Source organism: Condylura cristata, unplaced genomic scaffold (assembly GCF_000260355.1).
Source record: "Condylura cristata isolate star-nosed mole 26May11 unplaced genomic scaffold, ConCri1.0 scaffold00015, whole genome shotgun sequence".
Lineage (NCBI taxonomy): Eukaryota > Metazoa > Chordata > Mammalia > Eulipotyphla > Talpidae > Condylura > Condylura cristata.
In genome coordinates this window covers 33,473,257-33,488,224 of record NW_004567116.1, presented here as the reverse complement: position 1 = coordinate 33,488,224, position 14,968 = coordinate 33,473,257, and the positions used below count along the sequence as shown (strand labels likewise).

Here is a 14,968-nt window from a genome sequence, read left to right as displayed (position 1 = left end):
GGGGGGGGGGGGGAAGCAGTTTGTCCCATAGGAAATAGCAACAGCTAAAAATATCTATTCACAATGCTTGCTTGGCTTTTCTCCCAAGACTGTGAGCCAAATAAAGAATATCTCTAAAGAAATTATAAAATTCTCCCAATGTTGTGTCCACATATCATAGATACATTAGATACATTTGATCAAAGCTGGCGGGGGGGGGGGGGTTCCCAAAGCTGACTAGAGGGGCGAAAACTACTCAGGGATATTTCAAAAATGAGCTAGATTGAGAGGAGCCTTAACATAGGCACATAGGCTCCACTATTCATTCTTTGTACACTTGAATTGAGAGAGGTAAGAATAAGGGGGTAAAGTGAATAAGGAGGCCATTCAGTTATTAGGCTCCTACAATAGCCTCATGTTTTTTCCTCCCAGCACACAAAGAGCTCTGGCAAGCAGAAGCAACTTACAAGCTACCTCAAACCCCTGCACCCTTTTCCTCAGCTGAGAAGAAACCAACTCTTCTAAAACAGCTTGGGGGGCAAGAAACAGCATGGCAGAGAAAATAAACCCAAGAGAGTTTTCCTCAGTTAACCTGCCTCGTGGGGAGAAAACAGAATCACAAAAACTCTTTCAAATCTCTTCTTGAAGAAGGTCACAATGCCCTTTCCCAACCCTGAATGCCTAATACCAAATCACAACCAACCAGTCTCAGTTACTAGTTTATCTCTGTGCTAGTCACTAAAAAGAGTTCAGTACAGAGATATCTAAGGAAAAGCTATTGAAGGGATATACTGAGAAGGAGCAATAAAAGTAGGAAAGAAGGGCCTAAGATAGAAAGAAGCTTCCCTTAGAAAGAAGCTTCCCTTGATATAGCTGTGGATGAAATGCCTCCTTCTGGACAAAGAATGAAACCCAAAAGAGAAGCATAGGACAAAGGATGCCTCACAAAGGCAGCTCAGAACTCTCGTTTGCTCAGGGCCAGCTGAGCTCATGTGTTGGTATAAAAAGGAACAAAGGGCTTTTCACAGACTTCTGATGGTGAAAGATGGGGCAGCAACTGATGAATTTTGATTTTGGGGGTAGGGAATGTACACTTTCTGTCCCTCTGGAGAAAGTCTCTTTTGTAAAGCAAGTTTTGCCCCTATCCATGACCCTGAGGATGCACAAACTCACATGAATTTCCCCAGTCAATCCTACTTTAGAGCTTCCTTCTAGCAGGTTAAAGATACTATAGGATATATACCAAATGTTCAAAGTTACCTCTGAACAACAAAATCTGAGGTACTTTTTAATTTATTCCTTTTGTTTTTGTGTATCATTTCTGAGACATCCCAAAGCTCGCTTTCAGAGGTATCATTCTCCATTCACTATCCATACCTTTCAAGACGCTCCTCTCCTTGGGAAAGCCAGTCCTTTTCTCCCCACTTGAACATTCCCGTTGTTAGGGTAAAAGGATGCCCTGAACAACTCCACACAAGTTTAGTGGACTCCACCCCCACTCCAGACCAAAGCTATCGGGAACTATGGGGACTACAACTCCCATCATCACCAAAGGGAGGATTACTGGGACCTGAGGGTGCAGTTAAGCAGCCAAGTTTGATATAAAACCTGGCATGAGGGACTTGGGGGTCTCTTGCTCTCTTGGCTCTTGGATTGACTGGCCTTTTCGGTGGTTTTTAGCATGCCATTGGGATTCCAGGTTAGTGGAATTTAGAAAGAGTGGGAGCATTCTTTCTTCCTGAGTTAGTCATTTATTTATTTTTCCTTCTTTTGTAAATATACCCTTTATTGACCTTTTTTAAGCCCCTTTAAGTGCACAGGTAAGGATCCACAGTCAAAGAGCCCATTTCATATCAGGGTTGACCTGTAACACCATGAGGACTACACAAATTCACATCCAGCAGAAGTTATCTGTTAAAACTCAAGGTAGAAAATATCCATCTATGTAACTGTTCTACAACTAATGACCTTGAAAAGGACAACGTAGATTAAATGCAACTCTGATACCCTACATATACTTCATAGCTATTATAGGAATAATGCAAAAATGTAATGCTCCATACCCCAGAATAATGCATATTTTTGGTCTTTTAGACAACCTAGTTTCTCAGACAGTTCTACAAAGAACCTCTCTATACACTTAAATGAAGCACACAAAAAAATGATGCGAAGAGATGTTTTCAGGGAATAGAAATTGCTCCTAATATATAGCAAGACAATGACAAAAATGAAAATAAACCTGAGAAATATGGTTTCCTGCCTACTGACCTATTTATTGCATTATGCATTAGAATATGTAGGGGAGCAAAAACTGGCTACCATTAAACATAATAAAAGATTGATTTTCATGGGAGGGGATCTTAAAGACAGATGGAAGTTGACTTAGAAAAAGATAATTACATGAAGACCTAATTTCCTTAGTTCTTTTCAAAGGAGAAGGCAGAACTTAATCTGCATACTTTTGTCTACTGAGCCTTCTCTGGTAATCTCCCTAATTGACTTTCCCTTTCTCTCCCATTAGCTAATCTATTTAAAATGGCATCTGAAGCCATGTATTCAGTTCATGTGGGTCTTTCCCATATACATCCAAGGTATACATATTATTAAACTTTCTGACTTTTTCTCTCATTGGTCTGTCTGATGTTTGATTATTTGCCACAATAACGGGATATAGGATAACTTCTCTGGACACACAAAAAAAATCATTCTTCTTGCTATTCTTTGACTTTATAAAACTGTATTTTACAAAATTATAATTACGTTTACAATGAAGAGCTGCCTATATTAAACATGCATTTGTTTAAAGCAAGCAACAGAAAGTTCTCCAATCTTTGATACTTATTCTTCATTCCTATTTATTGGTAGAGAAACAAAGACACACAAAAAGAATAAAACCCTTAAGAGCCTAATTAGTACGAGGTCACTTTAGATCTTTTCCTCCTTAATCTTATACCATCCCAAATGCCATAAAGTTCTATAGAATCAAAGAAGCAAAAGGAGTAAACATGGAAGAAACTACAAAGAAGATGTTTTAAAGCCAAAGGAGGGTGAAAAAGTAAAGATATACATTTGACTATAATTTAAATATAAATAGGCATGATCTAAAAAGCATCAAGGATACTGTCCAGATATACCCAATGATATGAGCTCTATTCAGGTCAAATTCCATGAGAATGCTGCCTTCTTTAGCAGTCCCCTTATTCATCATATTCATTAGTTATACACAAAAATCTACCCCTCCCCCATACACACACACACACAGATTTTATTTTTTTGGTAGAGAAAGGAGGGTCTTCTTGACACTGGTTTATGGATACTCCAAAGCCCTCTACCCAGGCATTTCTGGGTAGAAATTCAGAGGAAGAAAGTACTTTCCCCAGTTTATTCACATCAGACACAAAATGACATTAAAAATGCAAAGTATTCTACTGATAATTCTAGGAAAATAAAAAACAAAAATAGTCTTATTTCTAATAATGCTTTAAATCTATTTTAGAATATAGTAGAAAATATACAAACAAATATTTTAATAAATGATTTTGGCATGTGAAACAACAGCAAAGAGGTGCAAGCCATCCTCACAGCAAGAGAGCAAAATTTCTCTCAAGGCTTTCTTATCTCAACAAGGAAAGTTTTCAAAACTGGCTCAATACCATAAGAATCAATTTGTTCAGGTTAACTTTATAGATAAACTGTGGCCTATAAAAGAATATCATGTATTTATTAATATATATCTGACCACTTAAATAGTTATAAAACTGTCTTATGTGGCATTTCCTTAAAATAATAGGGATCAGAAGGGATAGAAGAAAAGTAAATTTAATATGTATAATAACTACTGATCCTGGGTGTTAAGAACACAAGGATTCATAATGCTAACTTTGTAGGCTTATGGTCTTACATAGTAAAATATTTTCTAATAAATGTCTTTTAAAGTAATGTAAAGTACTGTTTGAAAAAACGTGCATGAAAAAGACATTTCATAAAAGTATAAACTCAGATATTATAATGAGCATATGCAGGTGGCAAAGATAATAAAGTGTTTCTAGAGTGACAGGAATTGAAGTTAAGTGTTCACTGTTTACTTTTATTTTTCTTGAAAAGCTATCATGTTAACTAAATTAGTTATACACAAAAATCTAACTCCTTACCCCCTCCATACCCACGCACACATTTTTTTTTTTTTTTGTAGAAAGAAGAAGAAGAATCTTGTTGCCATCAGTATATATATACTCCAAAATCATCTCAAACTTTTCTTTCCCCAATCCAGGAGCAAAGCAGAGACACCAGGACCCAATTATCACTGTTCCCTCACCTCTTGAGGCAGCTCCAGCTTTGACCGGTCATCCAACCCATTAGAATGCAAGCCCATCAGGTATGGAACAGGAGCATCTAAGAAATGTAGGAGAGAAGCTGGGAGAATAGGGACATAGACATGCTGCCACTGGAAAGGAAACATGAGAGCTGTAATCGTCTCCGCCACTGTCATCAGTCTCTGGTAATCTAGGTGAAAAAAAAAAATACACACATATTAAAAAACAAAATACTGGCCCTCCCTGGTGGCGCAGCGGGTTAAAGCACTGCACTGAGAATCTAAAGCCGCTTCCGCATGAGTTCGATCCCCACCTGCCCCGAGGTGACCACATGGCGTGGCAGACCTCTCCTGACCGCCTGCTGCTCCCCTCAGCAGTGTACTTTGTCAATCTGCCTGTTCTGCTCCCCACTCTGCCTCTGGTGAATCCTCTCACCACCCCTGCATCTCTGGCCTGTACTCCAGTTCTGTATGCATAAGCAAATAAATCTTTAAAAAAAAAAAAAAAAAAAAAAAAAAACAAAAAACTGGGCCCTCCCTGGTGGCGCAGCGGGTTAAAGCACAGCACAGAGAAGCTAAAGCCACTTCCGCATGAGTTCGATCCCCACCTGCCCCGAGGTGACCACATGGCGTGGCAGACCTCTCCTGACCGCCTGCTGCTCCCCTCAGCAGTGTACTTTGTCAATCTGCCTGTTCTGCTCCCCACTCTGCCTCTGGTGAATCCTCTCACCACCCCTGCATCTCTGGCCTGTACTCCAGTTCTGTATGCATAAGCAAATAAATCTTTAAAAAAAAAATACTTTTCACCCCAAATAGTATGCATTTAAAACCTTCAGTACAATTTCATATTTGGAAAGGACAAGCTAAACTTCAGCAAGGGTACACTCAGAGTATGATTTCTTTGTGGATGTTAGAAGACACACCCCAGAGACATCAGTGGACCACAAGTTGAAATATACTCTTCCACACACACATAGATCCCTGCCAGTAATAAATTTGCATATGGAAATACAATAGAAATCATAGATCCCTGCCAGTAATAATAAGCTTGCATATGGAAATACAACAGAAATCATAGATACCTTGTTCTAAAAACTGAAACAAAAATTTTAAGGAAGTTCTCTTAAGTGGGAAAGGGGTAGGGAACTGCAAGAAAAGTAAATAAACTGTGGTCTAGGGCTACATTCAGCATAGAAGCGAAAACAGGTTCATTTCCTACTAGGAGACATCTGTAGTCTATAGAGTTGAGCTATGCATTCAAAATCAAAACCAAAGTACTACTAAGACATTCAGAAATTGGTTTTCCACACTAGGCAAGTCTGCCCTCCATCTGGCAAACTTTCCTGAACCAAAAGAGCACAAAGTGTTATTTTAACGCTTCAATAAAAGCTCCCTGAACTTGAAAGACCCAGAAAACTGACTTTCATGAATCAAAACTCTTGTTCTATATTATAGATATCAGATTGGAAGCAAAGACTTGCGCTCAAAGTTTAGCTGTTTTTAGAACACAATTTCTAGACATGTTTTATTTTTAAAAAAGATTAACAAGTATATTGGTGAAGTCAATAAAATGGATGGACTAAAACTGAAATTTAGTAACTATTCAGAAATGATACGATGTTTGAAGCATTTAAGGACAATGAAGGAAGTTTTAAAATCATATGAATAATATTTTCTGAGATAGCAGATTTCAAATGAAATTTGAACAGCTTTTCAAAGTAAAAATTCACATAACCATACAGAAACCACAGCTTGATTCATAAAGGAGTTATATACAACAAAATCTTTCCAGAAAATGAGTTCGAAGAGTAAAAAATCAGCAGAAGCAAGTATGTGTTAACTAAGTAGAAATTTAACAAAGAATTATCTATTTGCTCACTAATAACACTTTGAAGCTGATTATCACCTTGTTTCTGGCCAAACAGAGCTGATCTAGAAATCATTTAAAACTAATAATGCAAATAGAAATTAATGTGTGCATTCTCATCATCTCACACAACTTAGTGTTCTATAGGTAAATGCCTCATGTACTTGGAGTAACTAAGACATATGACAGATAAGCAAGGTAATTAATTGGTGGATGCAGCTGAGCTCAGGAATTTCTCCAACTGGTTTAGGAGAAAGACAAAAGAACACAAGCTTTTCATATTTAAAAAAATAAGAGGCAGGCTAAAGGGTTCAAGGAGACTATCTTTTTTTTTTTTTTGTATACACACACAGTGTCATTTCCATGTTTAAAACTATTTAGCAACCCTCCCCAAGTGAATTAACTACAAAAACAACTTCTAAATTAAAAAAAAAATTCAAGGATTAAATTACTCTATCTACTATTTCAGAAGAAGTGTTTAGTTCCTATGTGAAAGTAAGCAATAACTGAGTAATAAAATTTAAACTCCTGCCAGCTCTACCTTTATTCTCTTCTGCAATACCACAATTCCATGAGACATCTGGACAGCTTGACTTAATCACTTTCTGCTAAAATCGTCCTGTTCTATGAATACTCTTAACAATTATTAAAAAGAAGCCTAGTGATCGTCCACAGTGAGACCTCAATTCTTGTATTTTTCAACTCTTTTTAGATATGAATGCCTATAAATAATCTACTCAAGAGCAATAATCTTGAGAATCTCAGACATCATAAGAATTTACTTACAATTCAACATTAAGATGACTCAAAAGAATGTAAAAATGTGGGCAAAAACTTTTAAGTGATCTTTAAAGCTGAAGATCTAGATCCCAACAATTAGCTCTTAAACACTTACTTTGAATAAATACATTGAATAATCCCCCCTACCTTTTAGTATAAACACCCCATTTCTGAATTTAAAAAAAAAAAGTCTAAAGGAAAGGACCCTCTCTGTTCCCTAAAAGCAGGCTTTCCCATAGCATAAAAATCTAGTTCTGGTTTTTCTCTAATCTTCAGGATGAGTCTAATCTAGTACCTGAAACTCAGTTCATTTATTTCTGCTTGAGTAGATATCTTTATTTGATAAGGATGAAAATCTTTGAAGAATTCCTTGAAATAGAGAAATCTTAGAAAAACACTTTTGGGGGGTTAGAGATAATCTCCTCTTTCAAGATTAAAGTGCTTCCTGTTTATGTTTGGCTTTACAAACAATGAAAATAGGAATTTTAAGGCATGTCTGGTCAGTCTACTTGCTTTGTGGGTGTCTTTTCCCCTATATTTTTGTTTTTTCAAAAAAGTAAAAATCTATCTTGAAGAATGGCCAAATAAACAATGCCTTAGGGATCCAGTAAATGTCATTTAGAATATAAGATGCCGACTTCCAAAAGCTGTAAGCAACTGTTTCTATATAACAGTACAAATGATAAAAGTCAATATATTGCTTCTGCACCTCTCTGCGTTCACTGTTCTTAGGTGAAAATCCACCTGTTCTGCTCCCCACTGTCTCTGGTGAATCATCTCACTCCCGCACTTCTGGTCTGTACCTCCGTTCTTCTATGCAATAAATAAACATTTTTTAAATAAACAAATAAAAACTATCATTGTCATTAGGGACACACAGAAATATTGTCAGTCTTCTGGCTATCACAGGAAGGAGGGAGGGAGATTTCACAGTATTCCTTTTGAAATTGTCTTAACTATAATGCTTTGAGCACGCTACTTTTTTTTTTAAGCACATTACTTTTTTAATAAAAAAAATTAATGAATGCTTAACAAAAGTCAGTTACATTTATCCTAAACTTGTACTACCTGAAATTACTGATGAATACATACTTTTTTTTTTTTTAAGATTTATTTATTTGTGCTTATAGAACTGGGGAACAGGCCAGAGGTATGGTGGGTGAGAAGATTCACCAGAGACAGAGTGGGGAGCAGAACAGGCTGACTGACAAAGTATACTGCTGAGGGGAGCAGCGGGAGGGTCAGGAGAGGTCTGCCACACCATATGGGTCAGCTCCCTAGCAGGGGATCGAACTCGTGCTTCAGTGGCTTCACAGAGCTTCATAATGTGGTGTTGTAACCAGTTGTGCCACCAGGGAGAGCCCTGAACACATAATCTAACCAACTATAAGCAAATGGTAAAATAAGGAGCAGAGAAAGACATACTTCTCTAAAATCAAAACCGAACACTTCAAAAAGACTCACTAACAATGGCTCAATGGTTTAGTTATATTCACACACACAGAGTGAGAGCAATAAATATGATCAGACATTAACAACTGGTGAACTGTATATAGGACAGTACAAGATACTTCATGCAATTTTATAAGCCTGATGTTTTTTCAAAATAAAAATTCGAAAAACTTAAAACCTCCATTAATATGCATCTCAGGATAACATATTTCTTCAATAACCTGTAAGACTGTACAGATCTGACATCCCATTAAATCTCTACCACCATTTATCTGCTCACTTTCTCCAATCGCCCAGCTTCCTCACTGTTCTTAATCATATGAAGCACATTCTTATCTTAGAAACTATACTTCCTATGTCTTTTGCCTAAAATACTTTTCCTACAATATTAACATCTGCCTAATCTAATCACTATTAAAATCTGCAACCTCCCTTCCCTAAACTGTATCCTCTTTCCTGTTTTACTTTTTCTCCACAGACCTTATTACCTCATATACTATATATTTTACTTATATATATAATTATATCTCTTTCACCACCAAAATATAAGTTCCATTAAGCACCACTTAATGTCCACCACTGTATTTTGTCCACCAGGCCCTAGAGTAATGCTTAGCACACAGCTAGTTCTCAATAAATATGTACTTAATTAGTTAATTTTATATAACTTTCTGGCTCAGTTAATAAACATTTTTTCCTTCTGATATACTTTATCCAAACCTGTTACCGACTTTCACTTAGCTTCTTGTTATATAATTTAACTCAGTTACAAGAAAAAGTAGAAAAAAAGACACATGTCCTTATTTTCTAAAAAAAAAAAATTTCAAATACATAAAGAATCATCATTTGTGAATCCTTGATTTTACTGTCTGGTTGAGAGAGGGGCAGAAATTATCCTACAGAATGAGAGAACAGAACTGATGGAGAGTCAGCTTCCCACAACTATAACCTTCTGCCTCTCTTTGTAGTATCAATCAGAAGGAATGACAGAAGGTTCACCTCCCAGACTGCCCTGTCCAAGAAAAAGCCCATAATGACAATTAATCAGAAGTAGTAGCCCTCTCATGTTCTATCAGATTGTCACCCAACATCTAACTACAAAGATCTGCTTTTCCTTTGATCTTTACATTCAGCCCCATTGTATCTGATACGGAAAGAAGGGAAACCTATGCAGGGAGGGAAATGTAGTAAGCACTGACTTACGCTGTGAGTAGAGCAGGATCTGAAACTCCAGAAGGGCACAAGTAAAAAGTTGAAACACATTCTCCACCCCAAGCAGTTCAAAGACCTCTTTGACAGGAAAGTCGAATAGGGGAAGCTCATTAGTACTTGGTCTCTGGCAAATTATTGGCCCATACACTCCAGAAAACTTCAAAGAGCGGCCAGGAGGTGGGAGTGGCACCTCATACAGTACATTGTATATGTAGCTCTCAAGGGGCAGTGGAGGAGGCTGAGGTGAAGTGACTGCCTGGTGAAGTTGCTCCAGCACACTCCGACATGCTTTCATGAAGGACATGGGTGTGATGAGGCAGATACACTTAGAGACATAGAGTGTGTCCCGGCTAATGTCGTAGGAGTTGAAGCGCTGCAGTTTGGTGCCAGGAGTGCCTTCACCATCCTCCATGCCACTGTGATCTTGGCCATCAACAGGGGGAGCGTGTAGGACATCATACTCAGCATTATGCATGTGGTAGAGGGTCTGCATTGCACTGCAGATCTGCTTGCTAGTCACCTCCTCATAAAAAGTGAGGGCAAACCCAAATGTTCGAGAGCCATCCTCCCTTGTGATAATAAAGGCATGGAACTGGGGCTCCCTGGGATCAGCCTGGGTCTTGAATGCCAGCCCTTTGGGCATACACAGCTGCAAAAGACAACAAGGAAACAGTGCTGAAACACTCACTACTGATCCTCTTTTTAGAACACTATCACTATTTATACACCATGTACTGTTCTGGGGCTTGGGATATTAAGATCAACACAGCAAAATATCTGCCCTAAAGATCTCCCAACTAATTTAAACACACAAATAAATAAAATTATGATGCAGGTACCAGAGCTATACAGAAGTACATGGTAATTAAGTACCAGGGTAACAAAGGACAAATAAGTCCAAGATCATCAGAAAGTTTTACAAATGAGAGTATGCTAGAATTTATCATTTAGATAAGGGGGGAAGAGTGTTTCAGGGACAGAAAGAAAATGCACAAAGATAAGGAGTTAGAAAGCTTGGAGAATATAGGTAAATAGTTACATATGACAGCATGTATTAGGAGTCAATGCTAGACTGATATCTAAAAGCCAGATAGATACAACTCTGTACCTAAAAATAAAGTTTTTGAAGCTACAAGCTCACCTAAATTCTATCAATAAAACCTTCTCTTTTCATATCAAAAAAGGTTTTCTTTCATATAGAGACAAGAAATGACATAATTAGAAAAAAGGTGCACCTTTTTTTCATTTTAACTCAGATGGGAAACTGGATAGTTACTTAAACTAACCTCAATCAATCAGTCCCCATTTTCCAGTTTTATACAAACCTGGTTATATAAATATACAGTATGGATTAACAAATACAAGGACCTACATTATGTTATATCCATTAGCTTTGAACTTGACTTCCCAAAGCCTAGGTGTTTCTACAATATAGCATATTAAAATGAAATAAGCACTTGAATCAGAAGTCATAAAATCTTGAGCTTTTCTAAGATTCTGTTTCTCTAACTGTGAAATGAATATAATATACTCTGCCCACTCCACAGGGGTGCTGCATGAATCAAACAAGATCACTCTATAAAAACTACAAAAGGCTATCAAAAATGTAACAGAGGCATTACAAAGATGTGGTTAAGAGCAGAGCTCTGGAACCAAGCATGATATTCAAATTCTAGCTCAACAGTTTCTTAACTATATGATCTGGAACACATTACTTAACCTCTTTAGAACTTTTATTCCTTGTTTATAAAATGTGTATATGTTTGTGGTGTGTATGTATGCATGTGGTTAGTATTATTTATATAAAAGGTACTGTAAGGATAAATTAGTTAATTCATATGAAATTCTTTGCACAGCACCTAGCACAAGTTGGTTACTCAATAAAGGTTGAGTTATTCACAGCAATATTCGTCTACATGAGATTTTAAATGCTACTCTATCTTAAATTGTGATAAAACAAAAATGTCTGCTGTACTACTACAGAATATAGGTTAAGAGAAAATTGCTTTAGACTCACTCATCAGGTAATCTCAGTGCTATATGCAACCAAAAGCTCAGTACCACAAAAAAAGGTTATTGACTCAATATTATATACTTGTCTGACACATAAGAAATACACCAAGACTGCTAACATTTTTATATAGTGATCAAAATGTAGAATTATGAAAAATACACATAAATCCCTTCAAAAGTTATTTGGTAGAACCACTGCTACTGAAGTATGTACAGACAATGCTACTACAAATTATTCTGCAAATTATCTTATTCTTATAGTTAACAAATACTAACCATTCCCACTGCATCTTGGTCAAAGGGATTCCATTCTACATTCTCAGGATATCGTGCAAGGACCTTAGATTTGAATGTTCGTCTCAATGGTGTCTGCTCAAAGTTTTCTCCTGCAAGAAGAAGAATAAAGCAAATCATCTCTATAAAGTTCCTTTAAATCACAGGGTTATGCATGCCTGAGCTTGGTAGTCCAGCAAAGTACAGAAATGAAGGCAAAGGGGTTAGTATGCCAACCATTTAAGAACAGGAAAGGTATTAAGGTTATTAGGTCACTAAAAAAGCTACAAACATTTAGAATGGTTACTATTGGGCACCACTAGCTGTCTTTTCTTCAAAATGAAATTAAATCCAAAGATTAATTTTCTTGAGAAAGAAGGGAGAAAGTAGAAAATGCTAAGAAATTACATTTTCTCCTCCTACAAACAACATTTTGCTCAAAGTCCACTGATATCAGCATAGAAAAATAAAATATTTTAAATTCAGGATAAGGTATGCATTTCTATGCTCTGAAAAAAATGCTGAGACTGAAAGATTCAAGATTATTAACAGGTAAATTTAATGAGCTATATTTTGTTAGGTCAGAATAATTTGAAATTTCTGAAATTCCTTGGTTTCTCCCTTCCCCCTCCTAAAAAACAAAACATTATATAAAGAAATGGGAATATTAAAGTGAAAAGAGGAAAAGTCAAAGCACCCACCACCTAGAAGGATACAAAGGTGAAAAATCTACTGGTCAAAAAAGATACAAGAAAGTTAGAATGTCAAAGAATACCAAATGCCACCAGAGAAACATAGGTAAGAACCACCAGAAAGCTTTGTGTATTCTCAATTTTGCTTATTTTTACCTTCAGTTGTACTTGAAATGAAAGGGCTGGCACCATCCCTGGCTTTAGAAGCCTGTATGTACTGGCATAATGCTATGTGAAATGAAATAACAAAGTATTACAACATCGAAGTATTCAAACTTTTTTGACCATGAATGACTCCATTATGAAACAAATTAAACACGCATAACATATATTTACTTAAAACAAAAATCATAAAATATTCACCTTTACTATGTCTGATGCCCTCCCATAATTTGTCTCACTAAGCAAAAATGCTAATCGCAATCTGCTAATAGTCACAATTCATAGTTCAAAAATATTACAAGAGTCATGAAATGGAGGATCAAAAGATAAAGCAGATTATCAAATTACTATAAAGTCACTAGTGCTTTATCCAAAAACATATGGCCTCAAATACTGCTTTTCCTAAGGAAGCAGGGAGTAGGGGTAAAATTAAATGTACTGAAATGTTTCAAACAAATAGATTTAGGATCTGCTATGGAGAAATAGGTGAGAAACATGAGCAATACAAATAAACTCTATTATCTATTTACTGAGTAATCGTGTATATAAGCGCCTTAGGTAGTATTAAGAGGTACGGAAGAAACAAACACCTATGCTCAAGTACCTTACTGTGAAATGTACAGGAAAAAGAACTATGCAAGTAACCATTTTACAGGGAGGATGTTGTCCAGAAAGTTCCAGATCTTCAACCTATGTGGTCTAACCATTCAGAGACACTTCCACAGGATCATAATCACATGCTCTTGTTAACAAAATAAATTTTGTTCCAACTATGTATTTTTCAAGTTGATCTGGGAGCCAAAGGGCTGGTGGTTATTAAGAAAGATGCATTCTTTACCAACAAAGGGTTAGGATAAACATGAAGTCATGTAGTCCTTTACTCTAAATCATTCCAGAGGCATGTCAAAATTTTCTAATAAACAATTTATGGTAAATCTAAGGCACCTGTTCTAGAAAGGAATAGTGATTCCAGTCAAAGTTACTGATTTTCCATTTTATCTGAGGTTTTGTTTACCCATCATCATCGGAAAATGACTTATTGATAATATTCAACTTCTAACAAAACCCAATCTTCTTTCTGGTTATAAAGCAAACACCCCAATTTCAATTCCTCACATTTCCTGATCCTTTATTTCAAGCTAATTTTTCTGAAAATCTCTCTCAGCAAATATCATCTCTCAAAATAAATTTGGTAATCTTCACTAAAGCCTAGCAAAATCAGCAGTCAGCTACAAAGCCTTACAGCTATGTAGATAGAACTAGTCCCAGAGCTTTCAGTAACACCTGCAAAAAGGCCACCCATGGCAAGCCTGCACTTACTATACAACATAATTAAAGAGCAAGCAGCTGACATCATGATCTTGTCTACTATCTGAGATTCTCAGAATGTATTTTTAAACTGTATTCAGATCTGAGAAAAGATAACTATCTCCTGCCTCAGCTTCTTCGTTTTTAGATGTCAGTTTGTTCATTCCTTCCTTATGAAGCTAGAAACATTCCTCAACAAAAACCACAAAATATTTGAACATATACAAGAATCATGGTATTTAACAATGCTCTATAGGAAAGTCTTTAAAGGTACATCTTTTCCTAAGATAGCCGTAAGGTACACCCTGAATGTGATGAACATTCAAAGGATATAACAACAGCTGACTATTAAGGAGAGAATTTTAAATATCTAGTGAGATGACGAATGAAGCCAGAGGTGAACATGATAAACTGACTTGTAGTCTAGACAAAGATGAAGGAGGAGTTATGACTCATAGGGGGAATTCATCTTTAAATTCTCTGTCCCTATTATCACCTGTCAACTCCTGCCCCTTCTTCAAGTAAAGAAGTTGCACAAAAGTCTTTCTGTATATTAGATCTACCAGTAGCAGAATCAGCATTTTCACTAAAAGTAGAAATGAAGTATATAAAAGAGTATGAGACCCCTGAGAACAAATTGTGTTATTTTCAGCCATCCTATAGTATCAGAAAAGTGATATAAGGAGATTCACAAAACTAAGATTTTATTAAAAACAATTCAAACTTTCATCATTTACTAAGAACTGAGCTTTGAGAATAACTTAATACCTCGAGAACATCTACATGGACCCACCTTCTGGAGCCTGCATATGTATCACAGATTGCATAAATACTTAATCATTTAGACTTTTGGAAACTCAAATACTATTAGGAATATGACATCATAATGAAAAAGGTCCTAGAAACAGCTAATTATTT

The 14,968-nt window shown here is 36.4% G+C and overlaps 1 protein-coding gene across 1 annotated transcript in view; it reads right to left on the bottom strand.

Annotated features, from left to right (window-relative positions):
• Positions 1-14,968, bottom strand: part of DENND5A (DENN/MADD domain containing 5A) — a gene marked incomplete at its 5' end in the record, with an annotated part of 78,821 nt that overhangs the window by 40,210 nt on the left and 23,643 nt on the right. The window contains 4 exons of the mRNA XM_012725198.1: positions 4,295-4,482; positions 9,594-10,251; positions 11,892-12,001; positions 12,737-12,808. Coding sequence (XP_012580652.1) covers positions 4,295-4,482; positions 9,594-10,251; positions 11,892-12,001; positions 12,737-12,808 — 1,028 coding nt within the window. The remainder of the gene's footprint in view (positions 1-4,294; positions 4,483-9,593; positions 10,252-11,891; positions 12,002-12,736; positions 12,809-14,968) is intronic.